General features: G+C 37.5%; 1 protein-coding gene across 2 annotated transcripts in view; it reads left to right on the top strand.

Annotated features, from left to right (window-relative positions):
• Positions 1-12755: 12755 nt before the first annotated feature.
• The window catches only part of LOC131031718 (calcium-dependent protein kinase 28), a 100952-nt gene continuing 89641 nt past the window's right edge, over positions 12756-24066 (top strand). Inside the window, exon 1 of one of the 2 annotated variants that reach the window (XM_057962797.2) lies at positions 12756-13294. In XM_057962797.2, coding sequence (XP_057818780.1) covers positions 13004-13294 — 291 coding nt within the window. In that variant the 5' untranslated portion in view covers positions 12756-13003. The remainder of the gene's footprint in view (positions 13295-24066) is intronic. The other variant, XM_057962796.2, reaches the window with a different exon arrangement.

Below are 24066 nucleotides of genomic sequence, written 5' to 3'. Positions count from 1 at the left end.
TGTATGAGCCGTCAAAATATAATTGCCATGGCTTTGCAGGTGATACTGTTAGAATGGACTCATCTGGAAATTCTGACTGTAGAGGAGCATCATCTATCATGGGAGCATCTGCCAGTTGATCTGCAATTGCTTGTCCTTTTATAGCTTTTCTATCCACGTATTCAATGTCGAATTCACTCAAAATCATTACCCACTTGGCCAGCCGCCCAGTAAGTGTAGCTTTGTTGAGAAGATATTTTAGTGGATCGATTCTGGCAATCAACTTAGTCTTGTGAGTGAGCATATAATGTCGTAACTTCTGTGAAGCAAAGACCACAGCGAGACATGCACGCTCGATTGGTGTGTAGTTTAGCTCATATCCCACCAATGTGCGACTGATATAGTAGACTGCTTTTTCCTTGCCGTCAGGTATTTGTTGTGCTAGGAGTGCCCCCAGTGCTGTCGGAGTAGCCGATATGTAAAGTAGCAATGGTTGATTTGGAATTGGTGGCATCAAAACTGGCGGGTTCAAAAGATAGTCTTTGAGCGCCTGAAAAGCCTGTTGACAGTTCTCATCCCATTTGAACTTGATGTTTTTGTGTAGCAGGTGCTGGAAAGGGTTACACTTATCTGCGAGTTGTGCTATGAATCTTCGTATGGACTGGAGTCTCCCTTGTAAAGATCGAAGTTGACTAATATTCTTGGGTGGCGGCATGTCCAAGATAGCCTTGACCTTCGCTGGATCAGCTTCTATTCCTCTTTTAGACACAATGAATCCTAGGAGCTTCCCAGAGGTTACTCCAAAGACACATTTCTTTGGATTTAGTCTTACCTTGTATTTTTCCAGTCGATCAAAGACAACTGAAAGTATGTCCAAGTGGGTGTCTCTGTCTATTGACTTTCCTAAAAGATCGTCAACATAATCTTCCATTGTTATGTGCATGAGATCATGAAAAATAGTGGTCATCGCTCGTTGATAAGTGGCGCCTGCATTTTTCAGCCCAAAGGGCATGACATTCCAACAGAAGGTTCCCCATGGACAAGTGAATGATGTTTTATGTTGATCTTCCGGTGCAATCCTGATCTAATTATATCCAAAAAATCCGTCCATTAAAGATAACATTTCATGGCCTGTTGTGAGATCAACGATCAAGTCAATGTTTGGTAATGGGAAATCGTCCTTTGGACAAGCCTTGTTGATATCTCTGAAATCTGTACATATTCGGATGCTGCGATCCGGTTTGCTGACAGGTACTAAATTGGAAATCCATTCAGGATAATCAATTGGGCGTATGAATCCGACATCCAATAATTTCTCCAGCTCTGCTTTGACTAGCAATGCCACTTATGGATGCATTTTCCTTAATTTCTGCTTTACTGGTTTTGCCCCCGGTTTGACTGTTAAATGATGCATCACCAAATCCGGGTCTAGCCCAGGCATATCAGCGTAAGACCATGCGAAGTTGACTTGTCGTTCCTTGAAAAAGCTTATGAATTTTGTCCTCTTGGCCTCTATCAATGATTGAGCCAAAAATATGTTGTGTGGAACCTCTTCTGTACCAATATTTGTCTTTATAGTCTCCTCTACCAACATGGATGATTTTTCCTCATATGATGCTGGGAGAATGTTGAGCCTTCCATCTTCGGGTGCCTTAGAGAGGTTTTCACCGTCAGATACGTCCTTTCTTTTTACTTTTTTGGAGTCAGATAGCACCACAGTGTGGTTTTCGCCATAAGACCCTTGTTTTGTTTTTATTTTCACATTTTTGCGACTAGAAGGCCCGACACCCTCACCAAAGTATGCTATGTTGTTGAGCTCTATGGCGTATCCTGTTTTGTGGTCTCTAGGAGGAAGATCATCTCGAATGCCAAGGTAGTCGATAATAGCTTCTTCGTTTTGAAATGTATCAAATTGTGCTGGTCCTTCATGATCCCAGTCAATGAGTTGGGGATGAACAAGGGAAAAGTCATTAGTGTTTTCAGAGTTTGCTGGACGAAGAGTGAAGATGTGGTTATATTCAGGTATGTCAAGGTAATCGTCGAGGTCATCGATGGCACTCTCCTCATCAGTTTCGATCGTGAGCGAATCCAAATTATCATCACTAGTAGAGCCTTCTGGGACAGGTGTCCTCATCCTATGTGATTTGACCTAGGACCTTGAAACGAAGCTTGTGCGGGATCCTTATGGGTTAGTTCTTGACCAACTCTGAACTTTTTGTAAAATTCCTCCTCCTCTGTGGGTTCATCTGGCTCTCTGAATGTCTCGGTGAGCTCATAGTCACTGGAGGATTTGTCTGAACCCCACTCCCACTCATTAGAATCTGTGGAAGGATAATCCTTTTGTTGAACTTCGGCAACTTTGATTCGCCATACCTCTTTTGTTCTTTTATTATGTAGTCTGGGATTCAGAAAACCAAGCCCCTTGGAGCGTTCCCTTCTTGTAGTTAGCTCAAGTTGTAAGGGCTCCATGACACCTTCTTTGCGTAGTCCGAGAGGGCTTTTTCCATCATACCCGAATCTTTGCAAAATTTTGAAGCCTTTGCCATAGTTCTCACAGGGTATAATAATCTGATCATGTGTGTCCTCTTCAACGTCCTTATAGAGCATTTTATATAAATTTTCTTCTTCTAGTTCACCCCATTTTTGAAAGGTAGTAGGATCCCATTTGAGCATCATGATGGAGATTTGCTTGTTAGGATGTGGCCTCCCATATTCTTTTGGGGAGCTCAGGACTTGTCGTAAAAACATTGTTTGATTCAAGGTGTATTCTCCCATGCCTTTGTCTTGAAACCTGGCTCTAAGTTCACCTTGTTTGGATGTCGAGGGCTTTAATGACTCAGGATCAATATATGCTGAAGAAGGAGTAGCCTCACGATTACTGGGAATGATAGTTTCAGTCTGTGACCTCAAGTTATTGCAATATATGAATGGATTTGGATCACCATTGACCGTTACCTCGACTCCATTGTGAGGAAACTTAATGCACTGATGGTATGTTGATGGGACTGCCCTCATTTCATGAATCCACGGACGTCCTAGCAATATGTTATACATGAGATCTAGATCTAGGACTTGACAAACCACATCCTTTGTGACTGGCCCTATTCTTAGTGGTAAGGTGACCGTGCCCTTGGACGAGCGCTCTTCATCATCGTAAGCCTTAATGGTGATTTGGTTTGTAGCATTCACAGCCTTGTCAGAATATCCCAATTGTCTTATGGTACTCAAGGTACAAATATTAAGACCTGTTCCTCCATCTATCAGGACTCGCTTTATTCGGTGTTTATGTATGAAGGCTTCAACATGTAGAGGTGCATTATGTGGTTGACTTATGGAGGCGTCATCGGCTTCTGTAAATGTGAGGGAGTGTGGAACGGATAGGTATCCCACCATGGCTTGAAACTGGTCCACATTCAGATCAGTAGGGACGGCAGTATCTCTCAAGATTTTGTCAAGGATAGCTTTATGTGCAGGAGATATACGTAAGAGCTCAAGAATAGAGATAAGTGCGGGTGTTTTCCCTAATTGTTCTACAAGGTCATACTCAGGCTTGGTTGATGAAAGATTGGTATTCTTAGTGGAGGTACCTGGCAATGTAATCTTACCTCCACGGGTTGTAACATGACATTCAGAGGTAGATTCGGACGAAGATCCCACACCTTTTAGGACAATTTTGGGTTTCTGAGAAGGATTCTCAGGATTTTTGTTTTTGATAGTAATGGTAGAGATATGATTGTCCATTGAGATGTGATTGATAGTAGAATCACAATTGTAAGGTGCTCTAGTATAATTGGCTTGATCATCTATGACTTTGCCTTTTCCTTTGTCATGTTTTGGGAATGGTTCCTTAAACATCTCATGCTCTTGATTAGATGAATGTCCCTCAATCTCTATATCTCCTCTGTCAATGAGATCTTGCACAATGTTTTTCAATCGATGGCAATTACCTGTCTTGTGACCCTTGCTCTTATGAAACTCACAATATTCATCATCATTCCACCAATTTGGTTTTACCTTTGGTTCATAAGGAGGAAAATCTGGAACTGTAATTACTTTGTTTGCTACAAGCTTTTTGAATACTGATTCAAGTGGTTCCCCCAATGGAGTGTACTTCCTTCGTGGTCTAGAAGTTGTTTGATTGTTCACCTGATTGTTGGTAGAACTTGATCCAGAAAAGACGAACTTTGGTCTCACTGTGTTGGCATCAACAACACCATCATTAACTGTATTCTTGTTCTTGTTCCAAAATTTTGGTTTGTCCTTTCCTTTGAAGTCTTCTTTGTTTTCTTTAAATAGCTTGATAACTCCTTGTTCAATTAAGACCTTTTCTGTTGCTAGGCCCTTTTCAATGACATCCTTGAATGTAGACAAACAAGCTTTTCTGAGATCATAGCCAATAGCCTTATTAACGTTTTGTGTGAACATCTCCACCATTTGTTTCTGTGGGATTTCGCAAGAGCATCTGCTAGCTAGATTTCTCCATCTTTGTAAAAATGTTGCGAAAGATTCTCCTTCCTTTTGTTTAGTATTGCACAAGGTAGTAACTGAGACATCTGTTTCAATGTTGTAAGAGAAATGCTGAATGAATGCCTCTACCAAGTCGCCCCATGACTTAATACCAGGAGGTAATTGAGAAAACCATTCCATAGCTTGATCGCCTAAGCTTTGTGGAAACAACCTCATCAAGTATGTTTCTTCTGCCACTACCTCAATGCAGGCTGTGAAGAATTGTCTTATGTGTGCCTTGGGGTCTCCTCTCCCTCTATATTTGTCAAATTTTGGCGTTACAAAGTGTGGAGGAAATGGAGGCATTGGAATGCTCTTATCGAAGGGATAAGGACATATATCTCTCATAGTGTATGTAGGTTTTGGTGTACTCATGTCCTCCATTTTCTTTTGTAGATCTCTTATTTGTTGCTCCAAATTGTTCTTGGGAGGAGATGGATTTCTTATAGCATACCCCATGTTTGAAACACCCATTTGAGGAGGAGCTTGTTGCATGTATGGATGATACTGATCGTAGACATGTCCATATGGAGGTCTATATTGTTGCGACATATATGGAGCACTTGGCATAACTTCATGTTGAGGGACCCCATATCTATTTTGTGCATATATACCATATTCAATAGGCCTTTCATTTTCCATTGTGTTGCCCCCAATTTTGACATGAGGTCTCCTTGTGTCAAAATTTTGAGGATGTCCTTGAGTATCCACTTGTTTTGATTGATTCATACCTTGAGCATGTGATTGAGCATAAGGCCTCCATGATGGTCCTTGAGTGTAAGTATCATATGTTTGAGCTTGTGTATGTGGGATTGCTGGCTTTTGAAGCAAAGCTGATGGTGACTCAGGCATCATATTATTCGGTCCTCTATTTCCTCCACTATTTGGTCTCCTTTGATCCATGTTGGGTTGAGTTTGTTGTGAGGGTCGACTTTCCATAAGTTGAGATAAGTCAAAATCATGCGGTATTTTAGCTCCACTTTGTGCCATCATGTTTAAAAAGTATTGACGATCTCTCCTCATTATCTCTTCAACCAATCTATTGAATTGAGGGTCCATTATGGATTCTTGTATGTCTGCTGATAGTATTGAAGAATTGTCAACATTGTCATTGTGCGTAGCATTGTTGTTTATAGTGTTTGCGCTTTCCACATTTGGATTGTGTCTATAAACATTCATGTCTGGTAATGTAGTGTGCTCAGGATTGTAGAATAGATCATTGTCATACTCATAAGAACTCATATTTACGGATTCTTGAGCTTCTTTAGCTATTCTCTTAGATTTTTGAAGGCGGGTTTCAACCATGAACTAGGTGTTAGACCAAGATGTGAGAAACTAGATGAAGAATGAAAAAGTATGGAAGACCAAGAGTTGTATGGAGTGTAAGTGAATCTTGAGGTGTACTTGCAATGTCCAAAGTGTAAGACCAATAATGTACGTAGTAGAGTAGGTGTGACTTCCAAAGAGAGGATAGTTTCTCTTGATGAGGTAAGCTGACCTTGACTCTAAGTAAGACCAAATGAGACCCAAAGGTAAGAAACCTTGATGAGGGACCACTTAGCAAAGTGTAGTAGTATGTAGTGTGTTGAAAGAGTATAGTGAGGACAAGCAAGTGACCCTTTTGACTCAAGTTTAGACAAGTATGAATGTAAAATGAGGTATGAAGCAATGATGGACTGTGTGAAACCTTAGAACAGGCTGAATGCTAGATGAAACCTGAAGAGACAACCTAAGAAGCTCAAGTATGCCGAAACTGATTTTCTTTGTTTGCTTGACTGTTAAAGTTTTCAAATCCTGACACAGACGCCTCTGTATACTTCACAGACGCGATTCCCAGACACAGACGCCTCTCTGTTTGACACAGACGCTGATAAAAACACAGACGCTATTCTGTACTTCACAGGCGCGCTTATCCGACACAGACACGGTTTGAACAGACACAGATGCGTTTCTGTAACCTTAGTGCAATTTTTCCTATCTGTGAAGTTGTTTTGTTGTGACCAAATCTGATTTTTCGACTGTTTTTCGTGACAAGAGGACACAATGTTGATGACTCAATGTTTGCAAACTGTTTAGACTCCAAAAGTGTGTTGTTTGATGTAAAAAGTTTTTGCATACACTTGAAGACACAAAAGACACAATGTTTTGCTGTTTTGTCTTGAATGTTTGAGTGTTTAGCATAAGACAAGCACAAATCTTAGGGCTGGCCAAGACAATAGTTGTTGATCCCACATAGGGTTTTACCCCCGAGGCTACGCTATTCAGAGCGGATACTTAGATGCTTGACCTCACTGGCTCCACCCTCGGCACTCACTTCTCGGGTCAGCCAAGCATCAGTCCCCATGAAAACTCCCCATGGTGAACTTTGTATCTCTACTAAGAACCGTATGTGTGTGGGCCGCTACCAGAGGTCCGACCTCCTGCCTCAACAACTAGAAGGATTTGGGCATCTAAAACAAAGAGGTGCTAGTAAGGGCATCCGCTCATGTGGCCATACATGCGGCACTTTCAGCTCTGTAAATACAGAAGGCTCCCAGCCGGTAGGGGTTACGCCCTATAAATGATCAAATAAATTTGATCAAACGGGTTTATGGGGAGACATAGTGTCGGTATGAACTAATCAGCACACGTTATTCATAGTTTTCACCATGAATACATTTGATTATAGTGGTTTGGATGAGGTGGGTTTTCCTCGCTACCACTTGGGTCGCTCTCTTCTCACTAGTAGTCCTAATGACCACATGGGAAGACAGGCCCTCTAAAGATTAAACAAAAAGAGCCTATTGCTCAAGACACAAAAGACAATGATTCAATTTTAGTGCACCAATGGATGTGTTTGCTAGTCTATGAAAACAAGGCACACAACAAAATTACAAAACCCTAGCCAAGGCCCTGCAACAAAATTTGTTAGTAGTTTGGGTTGTTTCAAATGATTACCCCTTCCTGCAAGCACACAAGTTAGGTAAATTTTTAGAAAACCCCAAAGACTTTGTGAAAAGGGGCCTTCAACAAAAATGTTTTTTTTTTTTTGCCTCCAAAGCAAGCTGCACAAACCAGGTTAGCTAGATCTGTAAGAGTTAGTCGAAAACAAACTAGATCTGAAACCCTAAGTACAAAATCCGAAAACCCGAATCAAGGAAAAATTGAAAAATTGCAAAACAGAATGCACAGATGCCTTTATACCAGACGCAGACGCGTCTGTACGACACAGACGCGGTTCTGTAGTTCACAGACGCGATCAGAGATCACAGACGCGACTTCCAAGTGCAGACGCGATAAGATCCATCACAGACGCGGTTAAAATTCTCAGACGCGATTCCAAAAACCTGCAAAAAAAATAAAGATTGGCATAAACACAGACGCGATTCTCTATATCGTAGACGCTTCTGAAACACAAAAACGCGATCCAAACACTCGCAGACGCGGAAAAACCTAAAATGTTGTCGAAAACTGTCCGATCTGCAACTTTAAAAATGCAAAATCTGCAACAAAATTGTTAAATGCAAAGGGACAAGAGTCCCACCGGGCGTGCCAAAATGTTTATGGTGAAAATGGATAACAATAAACAACAATATTGAAAGGCTAAATGAATTCAACCACAAAACCCTAGCCTAACAATGAACAAAGATCCACCATAACATATGAAGATTACCTAAGACAATGTAAAATAACTCAAAATCACAAAGATTATACCATCACATGTCCAATAGGGTTTTGATCTCCATTCTTCCTATCTCCATTGATCTTGCTTGATATATTTGCTCTCAGATTTTTATATGCACAAGAGCTCAACAAAGAACGGAATGTGGTTGCAAGTAGGATCTTAGTGTAGCCAAGTTGCATGAAAGATCATTAGCCTGTCTTATTAGGGTTTGACAATGAAGAAAGCATCTCCTTAAATAGAAGACACAATAAGAAATGGAGGGTTAAGATTGAGAGGTGTAGAAAGAGAGGTCGGCTAGGATTAGAGGGTAGGTATAAGAAATACCAAAATAATGAAAGGGGTAGGTAGTGTATGAATTAAGAGATGAATGACATGTGTCATGTGTAGAAAAAGATAATGAATTAATTAAATAAATAAATATTTATTTAATAAATAGAAGAAGTAGGACAATTAAATAAATAAAATATTTATTTAATTTAGGAAAAGGATAATTTAAATAAATAAATGTATTTATTTAAATAAGAAATAAGGCTAGAAGAGGATAAATGAATTAATTAAATAAATAAAAATTTATTTAATTAATAGAAGAATTAGGCTTAGATAATTAAATAAATAAAATATTTATTTAATTATACATGACAATTTTGGGTGTCTACAGGTTCCTACTGCTCCTTTGATTTGATTGACAATCTCCTTTAACCTTGTACTGGGTTATGTTCTCACCTTCATTCATCCTCATAGATTCAAGTTGTCCTCTTAGACTATCCACTTTTGCTCTTTGAACATGTTCATCACTGCCATACATAAATATGAGCTTGTCCCACATTGCCTTGGCATCATTGCAGCCTTCTAGATCATTAAACTCTGAGTTGGTCAATGTAGATGTTATTTCAATCATTGCTTGAATATGTTCTTGCTTTGCCTTTATCTCTTCCATTGTCAATGGATAGGTGCTAGGTGTAATGAAATCATTTTCCAGATAATATACAACATATTCTCCAACTCCTGATAGGTGTAGCTTCATCCTTTTCTGCCATGTAGAGAAACTAGACTTGTTCAGCTTCGGTACATCCCTCTTATACATCTTTGGATCTTTTCCTCAAGTGCCTTTAAACTTTTTCTTCCGGAGTCCAAAGCTCTGATACAAATTGATAGTTCTGATTCTAATTGTTAAGTACAGATGCCAAGCTAACACGATGAGGGGGGGGGGGTGAATCATACAAACTTAATCTTCCATAAAAACAACAGATGCAACCTCATAACATGTACTTCAACAATATAACCAAAACTGCCAAACATGCAAACTTATAAGCATATAAACATCATAACACTCATAACACCAGATTTAACGTGGAAACCCAAATAGGGAAAAACCACTATGGGATTTCGGACCCACTAAGAAATATACTCTTCTAGAGTATGCTCGGTTAAAAGAAAATCCTGTTAAAGATTACAAACACATTGCTAGATGTGACCCAGTTAAGGGATTTCCCTTAGATCTGTTAGGATCTTCACCTTGTTAGAAGTGACCTTGTTAAAGGATTTCAAACACTCAATCAGAATGTCACCTTGCTAGAGGGTTTTACAAATAAGACTGTTAAGTCCACTCGGTTAAGAGATTTTCTGTCACTTTACAAAATAACAATAATAAAATATTTCTGCAACTTCACATCAAAAATGCTAAAGCAGATTCTTATTTGCTCAAAACAATCTAGTCATAGGACTTATCTTGTCCCTCTGCTGGGCTCTACACTCATTTAATCAAACAGGTCTTCAAGCTTCTGAGCTCGGTAATCACTATGTAGCATCCCTGCGCTTACACTTGCCCGCATACATTGTTTATCAACAGTTCCTTATTTATAAGCAATTTGCTAACCGCTTAATCTCCTTGATCACATATCCCATGATCAATCATAGCCATCAGATCTTTAAATTTGACCAGGTTCAATGTATCCTTCGATTTGAAAACGTTTTACCTTGCCTTGGAACTTGCATACATTTCTTGGAACTTGTGCTAAGGTATTGCGGTTCAATTTGAGCTGTAGATCTTTCTGCCGATCTTTTATTGCCATAGATTCTTTTAACAAACTTCATGCACAACATACCAATCATTTAATCTATTCCAGCTCATCAGCTTCCTTCATTAAATAACACATTTAATCATTTAATGTATTCTGTTACAGCTCGGTTGCAACTCGGTAAATACTAAACTTCACTCAGTAGACCTTCCACCTTCATTAACTGATAGCGATAACCTTAGAGTTTACCGACTAGGTTCCTTAGGGTTTACCGACTAGGTTCTTTGCTAGGTAACATAGTATAGTATTAACCTTTCAATCAATAGCATATATAGGATATCAAAACAATCTAAACATCATGATCTCATCATTGTCTAACTCGGTAATAGTTGCCCATTGAATAACTTATTTCTCCCTTTATTCATCACAATCTTTCTGTGTCTTTTACCGACATCTTTATACTTATCAAATCATACTTCTTAAGATATGACAACATCATACTGAATTAGAAAATCAATTTCTTGACATCAATGACACAATAATAATATTAAGACAATAAACATCCTTAATCAGTTATATCCATAATTATCAACAACCTTCTCAATATCCTTATTGAAATGCCAACAATCTCCCCTTGTCTGTTATAATGCCAACAAAAATATCACCCCTTCTTTTTCTTTTGTGATAAGTGTCTAACACTTATCGCATGTTAGAGATATTTATAAGATAAATGAACATTTAAAAAAAAATTCAATTATGAATATTAAAATAAATTAAAAAAAATATATAATAAAAGATAACAATGATAATATCATATATGTAATTAAAATTACATATATGAAATTAAAATAAACCTCTTTAATAAGAAAACAAAATAAATATTTTATATCCCTTAAAAATTAAACACTCCAATAAAAAAAAGTTTTTAACTTCATGGTGAAAAAATATCACATTAAAATAGTGTTTAACTTTATAGTGAAAAAAAATCACTTTATAAATAATCTTTAGCTTTATAGTGAAAATCAAGAGTAAAAAGAAACCAAAATGATATTTAATTTTATAGTGAGTAAATTGCATTCTATGCATGTTATTTTCTATTTCCAAAGTGTGATCTTTTATAATTCTAATAACCTTACATGAATATTTTAGATCTAATTTTATATTTGGTTATATATTTATTTATTTATTAAAGTCCACATAAAGTTGGTGACGATTGAACTTTAAAAAAAATTTAAAATAAACAACCTTATTAGAATATTGAAAAAAATAAATACAAATAATTTTAACTAAAAAGATCTTTGATAAACAATAACAATTTACACACAGTGCTTTGGAATAATTTATTTCAAATTCAATAATATTTTTCCAATCCAAAGTGGTGAGGAATCCTCTAACATTATAAGAACATTATATATTATGAGAGTTTGGCTCTTAATAATATTATGTCAATACCTATCCAAACATCAACTCATCTTTATATCCTATCCATCCATCTCAACTTAACCTCTTAATCTTAGCCATTCTCATGGATGTTGCCCTAACCTTATCTCAAGCAGTAGATCTTATCCCTCATGTGACACTTGTCACATAAATACAACTTTTACCTAGAGCCCTAATCCTTCTTTAATCTTAGCCATCCATTAAACCTCTTAATCCTATCCCTTGGTTCTCTTATTAATAATTCTATTTAAGGAGGTTTCTCATCCCGTTTAGAGGATAGAATCTTATGCTATTGTTATGGTGTGCTGTTCATTCTATGATCTAATTATGATGTTCATTTTATGATCTAATCATTTTGATCATATCATATGCTCCAGGAATCTTAAAGCAACCACATTCATCTATCTACGTCGATACTTCATTTGATCTTTTTGAGGTTTGCATGTATTTGGTTTGATTTAAGCTATATTTTATACATATTTCATTTATGTCATTTGCATTCAATACAAATACTACCACATAGCACTAAATCACACAAACTATACTTAATTAGCTTAAATTTTATATTTTTGATTCTGAGGTACTAGAAAAACTTCAATTTGAAATGCTAGCTTAGAAGAAATTTGTGCAAAATATAAACTTTTATTTCTTCCTACATTTTAAGTTCTAAATTTACTATTAATTGCTAACAACTTCGTCCTTCATTCTAAATTGAAGAAATCAAATAATAAATATTATCACATTTTGTTTTTCTTACAAATATTATGTTGACTTCCTATACACATACTGTCACTATAGAATTACACCTCTTAATATAATTAAATTAAAATATATATATGAAGACAATTGTATTAAATACACCTTATCAATGTGAACTTGACTCTAACTTTATAAATAATAAAATCTAAATAGATAAAGATTAGATCAAAATAAATATACAAATAAAAATATCTAAAAATGAGAAAGCTGAGCGTCATTTGACATGTATCAAGACTTTTCCTCAAAATGGGGGCAAAACTAAATAGGAAATGGCATGGCCCGTCAAATTTCACCATTTCCGTCCTAGTAAATTCTGATGGGGTGAAGTTTGGAACAATAAGTAGGCCTAATGGCGATGAAAAGAATTGGCCCCAATTTAGCACTTGTCTGTTTCTAGGAATTAAGATTACTGAAGCTGGGGCTTTCCTGTATATCAATTCAATTCACTTGCTTACGTGGGCACGCCTTTTTAACTTTTCACCCCTTTCACGAGGGGAAAGGAAGGTCGTTACTTCCCTCGTGCATCGTTTTTCCTCCTTCCCTGTCAACGCCATCACAATCTGTGAGAGAAATATACATGAAAAGATCAGCAAGAGGAAGAGGAAGACGCATATGATAATTCATTTCTTTTATTATTATGGGTCTCTGTATATCGTCAAGTAAGAGGAAAGTTAGTGGGTCGAGCAGTCAGAGGGAGAAGGAGAAGGGCAAGTCACCCACCACCATCACCACCACCAAGAAGAAGAGCAGTGGCCTTGTGGCAGCGGCGGCGCATGGGAAGCGCTGGAATTTTGGTTACGATAGAGATTTTGACAACAATTATTCGATTGGTAAATTGCTTGGCCACGGTCAGTTTGGCTACACTTTTGTCGCCACTCACAAACACACTGCCGAGAGAGTTGCAGTCAAACGTATTGAAAAGAAAAAGGTAATACCTTTGCAAAAACCAACATTTTGCAATCAATCTCGAGGGAAATTACTTCGATCTTTACTTTCGTTTTTCTTGCACACCCATGGGACTATTCATTATTCCGATCTATTAATATTATTTGGGAGTCATTTGTCACATAAATTCATCACCATAACTACTGTTTGGACATGCTCTAAATCGATTATTATGATACGGGTTGAAAAATATGGATGTTGTATTATTGTAACTTGTAATACGCGTGTCACTTGCATGGTAACTTCACCCCGTATTTGAAATTCCTGTTTTCAATCTAATGTATGTGTGGATGCGTCTTATATATAATAGATCTCTGTGCAGGATATTGTTCTAGATTATGCAGCATAGAATGCTTAGCCACACAGCATTTTAAATATACATGATATCTTTTATGCCTAGGTCATTTATGGCCACGAAGGTCCTTTGCTTGACCGAAACGATTCAGCATTTTTAACAAACATCGTATATTTGATGTGTAGGACATCCCTGCCCATGCACCCAATCTCTCATTTGACCTAATTAGCAAAATATTTTCAGCATTTCAAACAAATATGATATCTTTGATGTGTAGGACATCCCTGGCCACGAGTCCAATCTCTTTCTTGACCCAAAAGCCAAATAAATTTATATTTTCCTCTCCCAGGTCTTAGAGGATTCAGCTAAAGCAAGCAATTTTGTGCATAGCTGAATTGATTGTATCAATAGAACACAACTTTACCGCCAATATCTTCTTACTATCCTTCTCAGCATCTGTACACAAATGATTATTCTTAATAGTGCTACTCCACAGTTGTAGCAATGATAGAATCTGTTATTCTTTCGGCTAGATTTTTTCTGCAGTTTAATCTCCTCTTAGGCTCTAGAGGAAATGAATGGTGACTTTTCTTTTGACATTTGTTTTTCTTCCATGCCATGTATGATGCTGTGGATCATAATTATTTCATAACTGTTACAGTTGTTGTATTTTGTATTGAAGTGTGGATTGACTTGCCTCTATAGTCACATCCATGCTACATTGACTAGAACAACTCCCAGTTTTGCCCAAAATGCCTTAAAGTTTGGGATTAGCTGGTCTTGTCTAGATTGAATCGCCACTCTTCTTTTATCTTCTTCAAGTTCCTTCTGTATCAACTTTGTTTATTTTTATATATATCAGCGTTTTTGGTTAGACTTCTTGCTCTCATCTGCATAGTTCGGAGTGCTATAATGTCATAGTCAGAATTGTAATCAATAAAAATTATGGATTTGCCTCATTAATACATTAATATGATCTCTGTGCAGGACATTGTGCTAGAGTATACAGCATATAATGCTTAGCCACATAACATTTCAAATATACAAGATATCTTTGATGAATAGGACATTAATGGCCATGAAAGTAATACGTTACTTGACCTATTTAGCCAAAAAAATTCTGCATTTCAAACAAACATGATATTTTTAATGTGTAGGACATCCCTGGCCATGCATCTAGTCTCTTACTTGACCCAATCAGCAAAAAAATTTCAGCGTTTCAAATATCATGATATTTTTTGTGTGCAACTGTAGGACATCCCTGGCCATGAGCCCAATCTCTTTCTTGACCCAATTAGCCAAATAAATTGATGTTTTGCTCTCCCAGATGTTAGAGTATGCACGGATTCAGCAAGCAATTTTGTGCATAGCTGATTACATTCAATAGGACGCATCTTTACTACCAATATTTCCTTACTATGCTTCTCTGCATCTGTGCACAAATTGTTATTCTTAATAATGCCACTACACAGATGTAGCTATGGTAGATTCTGTTATTCTTTCTGCTAGTTTTTTCTGCAGTTTAATCTCCTCCGAGGCACTAGAGGAAGTGAATGGTGATTTTTCTTTTGACATTCTTTTTCACCCATGCCATATATGCTCTTTGGATCGTAACTATTTTCCAACTGTTACATTTTTTGTATAAGTTTGGATTGACTTGCCTCCAAAGTCACATCTGTGCTACATTGACTATAAGAACTTCCTGTTTTGCCCAAACCCCTTAAATTTCGGGATTAACTGGTCTGGTTTAGACTGAACGACCAATTTTATCTTGTTCAAATTTCTTCTGTATTAATTTTGTTTTCTTTTTTTCCTATTATCAGTGTTTTTGATTAGACTACTTGACCCCTCATCTGCATAATTCAGAGTGCTATAGTGTCATAGTCAGAATAGTAAACAATAAAAATAATGGGCTTGCCTCATTAATACATACAATAGCCAATTTCTTCTTGTATCAACACATACAATACTCTCCATCTTATAGATTTTTGAAACCTTTATTCTGCATTGGAAGACTTCAATTTGGAGCATTAAATACTGTTGGTTTATTTCAAATTCTGTGTTCCCTATGTTGTGACAAAACCACTGATTTTAATCAGGTGACAGTTTTGTTTCCACCTCCTATCATACAGTGGTGGTTTTTTCATGTCAACAAAGCCAAGAAATTTCGGGATTATTCAATTTCTGGATTTCATTTAACTGATGGAGATTTTGACTGTTCAGATTCATATAGATTAGAGCTACTCCCAGTTTTAGGATAGCCAATCTATGTAAGTGTAAATTTGCATAATTTCATTTCTGATAATAATCCCCTTTAGAATCTGTCCTTTCATATTTATAAGCAAGAAAACCTGCTAAAACTATATCTTTGTTTTTGATTAGAGGAAAACAGGTTTGAAGGGCCCTGAAACCCTTTACAACAAAACCATGCAGTCAAAAGAAATCAAACGCTAACCAACCGCTGGACATAAGCAAAACAGAAGCAACAAAAACAGGCGACGGAAACCCCAAAAAGACCTTATAGAGTTTTCATTAAACTTTCATTCTTTTGAATTAAATCTTGATTTATATTGAGCACCTGATGGACAATGTTGTCAATGGGAGTTATGCCCTTGTCCCTGCTGTGGAGCTTGGTATGAGGACCAGGAGAAGAACCAAAAGCTAGCTCATGAGCAGCAGCCTTCTTCATAGACTTAACACTGGCAGTTGGACATTCAGCACCTCCTCAGGAAAGGCCCTGAATAGCCTGAGCTTGGGCATTCAGCTGCTTCAGACCTTCAGAGCTATTCGCCATGGCCGTACGGCTCACTGCCACAACAGCCCTCAACTTTTTCTGTACTTTCACAAAGGACTTCTCTAGAGCTTTAATACTAAGTTGCCAGTTCGGGTTTGGGCACTGGTTCGGGTTTGAAGAACCGGTACGCCAGTACAGCAAAATTTTGAAAAGGGGTTTGGGTTCGTTAGTACAAAAACAATATAAAAACTATATATATTTATAATATTATAATATTATATTATATATTATATAATATATTATATTATAATAAATTATATAATAACATATATTATTAATATATGTGTATAAAATTATAAATCAATGAATTATGAATTTATAGAAAAAACTTTTTAAGTGTAAAATTAATAAATGGAAAGCCAATGAATTGTCAAAGGCTTCACTGTTCGTAGCCCTTCCTTCATCGACGACATGTATCCCTCCATCGATGGCAACTGTATCTCTCCTTCGATCGACGTCAACTGCAAACAGGTGTTGGCAACTGTATCCCTCCCTTCATTAACAACAACTGCAAATGGGTGTTTCATCGACGGCAACCTGCAAACAAGTGTTTTCATCGATGACAACTGCAACAGGTGTTTTGACTTTACTGACTGCTGTTTCGAACCGAACCAGACGCGAACCGTATTCGAACCTGGAACCCAACTCAAACCAGGACCAATATTTGGGCTGCGAGTGTTGAACCCGGTAACTTAGCTTTAATACTTTGGTCATGCCCTTTCTTTAGATCCTTAATTCCCTTAGCCAACTCTTGAATAGTAGCAAATTTTTTATCAATGCTCTGCACATTAGGATTTTGAACAACCTTGTTCTTCATGGCATTAATCTCAGACACCATCCCCATAAACAGGGCACTTTAGCTATCCGTAACATCCTTAACATTCTTAATCAATGTTTCTAGAATCATTAACAGAAGAACCTTTCTCCAATGGGGTATCAATGCCAATATCCACAGGGATTTCAACATGAAAACCTGCTTCAATACCGTCGGCAAGCGGTGGCTGGACATCAAGGGACTGCAAACCAGGGTCAATCGTCATATCCATTTGCTGCTTCGACTTCTTTTTATGGGAAGAACCACCCACCGAATGGGACAAAGCTTTCCCCTTCCCTTTTGTTGACACAAGAGAGGAACCCCCCAAATTCCCTTTGCCCTTGACATCATGACACAGGCCCAAAGAATTAGGCACATTTCCATCAGAAGGGATATCCATTTGCTGCTTTGACTTCTTTTTACGGGAAGAAGCACCCACTGAATGGGACAAAGCTTTCCCCTTCCCTTTTGCCGACACAAGAGAGGAACCCCCCAAATTCCCTTTGCCCTTGACATCATGATTGGAGGTCAAAGAATTAGGCTCTAACCAATCTTTGTTTCACTCGGAAGCAATTTAAAAATAACTAATCTTTTGCTTTGTCCTAAAACAATCTGAATATAAATATTCTCTGCCTGATCAATTCCTATAATATATTTAGCAATAGCATTTGCAGGGTTTCTTTAATTTAAAACCTTGAATTAAACCAAATGTTCTTCTTAACAATGCAACTAACTGAAAACCACTTTCTTTCTTTATTCTTTGGACATTGTGTAATTATTTTTTAAGAAAGAAAAAAAATCTCTCGCAAGAGCCCATCTCCTTACAATTCTTGGTCTATAAATGAGTCAAAACATGAGTTTGTTTCATGACGACTCCATGACGATGAAAGATCAAAAGCTGTACTTTGGTGGCACCCAAAGTTGAGTATTCTTCAATATTTAGATACTTTTGAAAAGTTGAGCTCTTTAAGGAAAATGGCATCTCATTTAAGCCCATATGCAAAAGGGGTTTCGGAAGATGGAGGACAAAAAAGGTAATGAAGGGGGCAGTTTCTCATTTAACAGGGTAATTATGAAATCGCTAATCTGCTTAAAGTGGCAGTTTTGTCTCACATCAGAGAAACATGTGGTGTCTCAGATTTTGTAATTTTCCTCTTACATCTTTTCAACTCTTGTTTGAGCTTGTACATGTATAGATAACCATTGTAAATGCAAAAAAAACATATAGAGGAAGAATTCAAGAGATTTATGGGTTGAATTTTCGGTCAAAGTGAGCAATTGTGATTGTAAGCTGTAATAGAAAAGAGAGGGAAGTGTGAGACTTAGTTGTAAAATTTTAGCTAAACCTGCACAGTAAGAATCTAGCTAGAAAAGAAAGAACAAAACTTGCAGGTGAACTGAGGGAAACTTGAGAGCAAGAAGAAGGAAGACTATTTCATTAATTTACAAATGAATGAATTTACAATAGATAAAGCCTCTGTTAAAACAAAACGGGAGGAAAAGAAGGGGCAGATTTGGAAGAGTCATAGAGAGATAAGTCTTGAACCATTCTACCTTTGTTTGGCTTGCAATAAAAACAAGCAACAACAAAACTTATCCGTAAATCATGGATAAAATAGGCTGTAGTGGCAACTATCCAAAAAGCATGGATAAAAACAGGTTGCATGCGCTAACTGTTGAAGTATGTAGCGTCGACAGAGATCTTCTTCCTGTTCGTATGCTCAGAATATGTGTTCGTGCTGGCATGTCTATGTGGATGTCGGTGGAATATTTATGTGGCTGTCAATGACTCTTCCTCTCCACCGTGGAGTCTCTTCACTTCTCTGCCGGTGACTCTTCATGTCTTTGTGGCTGACGGTGTAGTTGTGGCTGTCTGTGATTCTTCATGTTCATATGGCTGTCAGTGAAGATGTGGCAGTTGGTGTCTTTTCCTCTTCCTTCGTGGTGTCTCTTCACTTGCAATTCCGATTCTTTATATTCATTGCTCTTCCATTTTCGTTCTTCTTCTTCGATAGATGAATAGTTATATATTGCTGGCTTCTCTCGTTTGTCTGGCAGCAAGTTGAGAACATTGTTTGTATTCATTTTCAGAGATATAATAAAGATCATATTTTTGTGGGCTGGGGTTTTCACCCTCAGGTGTCTTTTGTGTCCTTGTTATTCATAAATTTTGTGTATGTCGTTGCCAGATTTCTGTGATGCTATAACATTAACATGGTATCAGAGTGAGGTTCCTTCTATATAGCCTAATCGCCTGAAGGTAGATCCTGTGCTTTTGAGGGAGTTCAGTCAACAGGTTGCAGATGTCCAATCAACTACTTGTTAGAACTTTTGCATGCGATTTGAGTCTTTCTAAATGAAAAGAGTTGCTACAATCTTTTGAAGACATTTCATCATTTGTTGAGCGGTTGCTTCAGAAGCTGAGTGTTCCTTCTATTCGTGTATTCTTTTTTCTTCAAGGATTTTGAAATCAAAACAGCTTCGGTGAAGGAATTTTTTTTTTTTTTTGTGATTTTCCTTAAAGGACGGATTGGGGAGCATAAGGATGATGAGAGATTGCATTCAAGGAAGGAAGACCTTGATGATGGTTGCCATGAGATTGAGTTGGTGACTGTAGACATTTTCTTGAAGAGGAGGAATTACCATTCAAAGGGAACTTGACACTTCAGCTTCAGAGGGAGCTTGACTTTCAGCTTCAAAGGGAGCCTGATTCTTTCAGCTTCAGAGGAAGCCACATCTTTTGGTTGATGAGTTTTTCTTTGTGAGGGAGAATTTTGAGGTGCAATCCCTTGTTAATGAGTTCTCTGCGAGAGAAGTTTGAGGTGAAATCCCTTGTTAATGAGTTCTTCTCCGCAAGAGAAGTTTGAGGTGAAATCCCTTGTTAATGAGTTCTTCTCTGCGAGAGAAGTTCGAGGTGAAATCTTTTGTTAATGAGTTCTTCTCTGCGAGAGAAGTTCAAGGTGAAATCCCTTGTTAATGAGTTCTTTGTGAGAGAAGTTTGAGGTGAAATCCCTTGTTCCACCCCCTAGGAGTAGCTATGGTGGATTCACCCTCTGGGAGTAGCCATGGTGGAAGTCACGCGTGTGACTCTATGACTTTATTTTCTGTTTTCTGATTCACCCTCTAGAAGTAGCTATGGTGAATATTGTTATGCTGAGATAACATTTTTTATTTGCGAAAATCTGTGATGAGTTTTTGTTGACATCTTCTGAATTGCAGCTGTGTGTACTTGTCATGTGATGACAATCTGAAGATCTCTCTCTAGCTAAGAGGGAGTGTTGAAGTATGTAGCGTCGACAAAGATCTTCCTCTTCGTATGCTCAGAATATGCGTGTTTGTGCTGGCATGTCTATGTGGATGTCGGTGGAATATTTATGTGGCTGTCAATGACTCTTCCTCTCCACCGTGGAGTCTCTTCACTTCTCTACCGGTGACTCTTCATGTCTTTGTGGCTGACGGTGTAGTTGTGGCTGTCGGTGACTCTTCATGTTCATATGGCTGTCGGTGAAGATGTGGCAATTGGTGTCTTTTCCTCTTCCTTCGTGGTGTCTCTTCACTTGCAATTTCGATTCTTTATATTCATTGCTCTTCCATTTTCGTTCTTCTTCTTCGACAGATGGATAGTTATATATTGCTGGCTTCTCTCGTTTGTCTGGCAGCAAGTTGAGAACATTGTTTGTATTCATTTTCAGAGATATAATAAAGATCATATTTGTGTGGGCTGGGTTTTTCACCCTCAAGTGGAGGGTTTTCCTAGGATAAGTCTTTTGTGTCCTTGTTATTCATAAATTCTGTGTATCTTGTTGCCAAATTTCTGTGATGCTATAACATCAACACTAACAGCCCCCCTTCTTAAGTCTAGCTAAGGAGAAAAAAACCTAAAGGAAAGAAAGAGGAAAGAGGGAAAACCCGGTGGGAACAAAACCTCCCCTTAAAATTTACACTAATTGTGCATGGTAGCTACTATGATGTAGTGTCTTTCACCCCTAGAAGGTTTTGCAGAAAGAAGTGAAAAGATGATGTATCCCTCCACAATGTGTAGTCAATGGTAAATACTCGAAACCGGATGTAGAAGATGGTCCACAATTGTCAAACAACATTCCTCCCCTTATGAAGAAATAAAAACAAATAAAAATGTAGGAATGCTTCCCATTCTAGATAAGAATTGGTTGGAAGTGGAAGCCAAATGTATGACGATGTCTCTGAAAATTGCTTAGTAGTCTCCATTTTGATGTTGAAAGTTGTCATAATCAAATCATGCATTTTAAGCCACACTGCTGAAGATGACAATCCAGAATTTGATGAAGACCAATATAGATCATGGTTCAAAGACAAAGATGACCCCTCCAAATACTGCTCAAATGTTTCTATGCCAATGCCTGCTGATAAGATAAATCAGGTACCATAAAAGATTCAAGTATAGTGACCATGGATTTATGGTGATAATTGGACCAATCAAAATCTGGTATAGCCATGATAGAAGCAAATATAGGCAAAGAGAGAACAAGAGGGTTTGAAGATGTGCCTATAACATTAGAAGAAGAAGAATCAACTCTATAGGAATTGTCAGATAGAGGATATGAAGGTTGTCAATGTTGCCCTCCAAGTCAACAACGTGGGACTCTACAAACAAGGATGCAATGTTTGGTAGAAATGGGTCCCAATGAATTAAATCCAGAAGACATAAATGATCTTGCTGCAAAGAATCATTGGAAGTTTTCAATGAAGCAACTCTGAACTCTGTAGAAGCAATAGGTGTAGATGGGTTATCAATAAACTGATCATCTCTAAAGGATGTGTCCACACAAGATGGGATTAGAAGTCTCAGTATCATGATTCATCCACAGGTTCTTTGTCATCCAAGGAAACATCATTTTTAGATGGAGATCTAGTGTCTTCAGACAATTGTTGGATGATGGTCCAAGTAATGAAAGGGCACTCAATGTGCTCTATGTGATGTAGAGTATCCTCAGAAATAGTAATACATATTGGTCCGTAGACCATGTCATTACTATTAAACCATGCATTCTTTTGTTCATAGTTAGTTGGCTCAAGAATGAGTCTGAGGAGATAGGGCAGTAGATCCTGCTCAAGGCAGTGATTCTTTATCTCTTGTTTCCAAGACAAATAGTTCTTTGAGGTTAGCTTGACAACAAAAGATGCAAATAATTATCAGGAGACATAATTGACCCCCCCATAAATTTCACTTTATCTTAGTTTGTGATTACAAAAAAGACATTAAGAGACACCCCACAAGACAATGAAAATTTCACTTTCTAACAACTTTGATCTTCAAAACTTGTAAAAGATTGTTTGTGCTCCATCTGCCTACCTCCTGTGTGCGCTGATGCCATTTAAAATTTTAGCTAAACTTGCACAATATTCCTTATTTTTATTTGTCAAGTCGCAATTTTCATGAGAAGAGTTGACAAGTATAGATTGGTCAAAGATGGAATTTAATACATCATAAAAGGTTCTAAAGCAAAACAAAAGTTGCAATGGTGCGTTCAGTCAAGATATGGAATTAATTAAGGAAACTAAACAATTTTGCTTACTTTTGCTGAAAGTTAAGTAAGAAGATGGATTTGGTATTTCTACAACAACTAACTCCAAATTGAAAGGCTTGGATGAAGTCTTGTCAATCTTTTCAAGAGGTGTTCCATGATTCCAAGGGGTTGCCACTAATGAAGGTGGAACATGAGATTCAACTTCTACCTAAATCTCTTGTACCAAACATCAACTTATAATATCTTTTAGAGATCAATTAAGTTGAGAAAAGTTGAGGTATCGGAGCAATGGGTATTCACCTAAGTATTTCACCATGTGTTTTATCTATTGTGATGTATGCAAAAAAGATTGTACTTGAAGAATTTGCATTGATTTTAGGGCCTTGAACAAGATTACTATCAAGAATAGATTTGCCGTTTGAAGGATAGATGATTTATTTGACCAACTGCAACATACAATGTACTTCATAGAGTTGAATTTCAAATTCAGTTATCACCAAGTTCACATGAAGGAGGACACTTGGAAGACCACTTTCAAAAGAAATCAAGGTCTTTATGAATGATTAGTTCTTATATTTTGGAGTATGTAATCCAGCTGCAACTTTTATGAAGCTAATTGATGTTGTGTTAAGAGATTTCATAGATTCATGTCTAAGTGTATATATAGATGATACACTAATTTTTAGTAAATGGGAAAAACATTTCATTCATATTAAACAAGTCATGCATGTCTTTAAAGAAAAATAACTTAAAGAACTTTTGGGAAAGAGTCATAGATGTGGTTGGAGGTGGAGAGTTGTTAGGGGGGAAGCTTTTGTAAATTGGCCTACACCCAAGAGCCATAGAAACTAGTTTTGTAGGTGAAACCTAATACACGAGGAAATTTATTCCAGCATTCTCTCTATAGCCTTAGCTTAAAACCAAGTTGTAGCTATGGGGAGGAGCTTTTGTTGGGATAAACAATATAATGAAGCATTTGAAATATTGAATTATAAGACTAGTCATACTTTTATGCTTGCTCTTTCTAGCTTGCAACAACCTTTTCAAGTAGAAACAAATGCACACAAGTATGGCTATGGGTTTTGTCTTACTTCAAGGAAGTAAGCACATTTGTTATCATTCAGAAGTTTTTATTGTTTCAAGGTGTGCGCCCTTGGTCTCCTTGTGCTGTGCAGCGCAACACTCGGGTTTGTGACATGGCTTAACCGCTTCCTGTGGATTCAAAAGGTCTAGTGGTTGTATCGGGCATTAACATGTTGATCTTTTGGTGCATTGACAACCACACTTGTAATAAGTGGTATCAGAGCTTGGTCACAGGTTCAAACCCCTCGCTTGCGTTGGGGGG

The sequence above is a fragment of the Cryptomeria japonica genome, chromosome 6, assembly GCF_030272615.1.
Source record: "Cryptomeria japonica chromosome 6, Sugi_1.0, whole genome shotgun sequence".
Classification (NCBI taxonomy): Eukaryota; Viridiplantae; Streptophyta; class Pinopsida; order Cupressales; family Cupressaceae; genus Cryptomeria; species Cryptomeria japonica.
The sequence above is the reverse complement of the archived record's forward strand: the minus strand, read 5'-3'. Positions and strand labels throughout refer to the sequence as shown.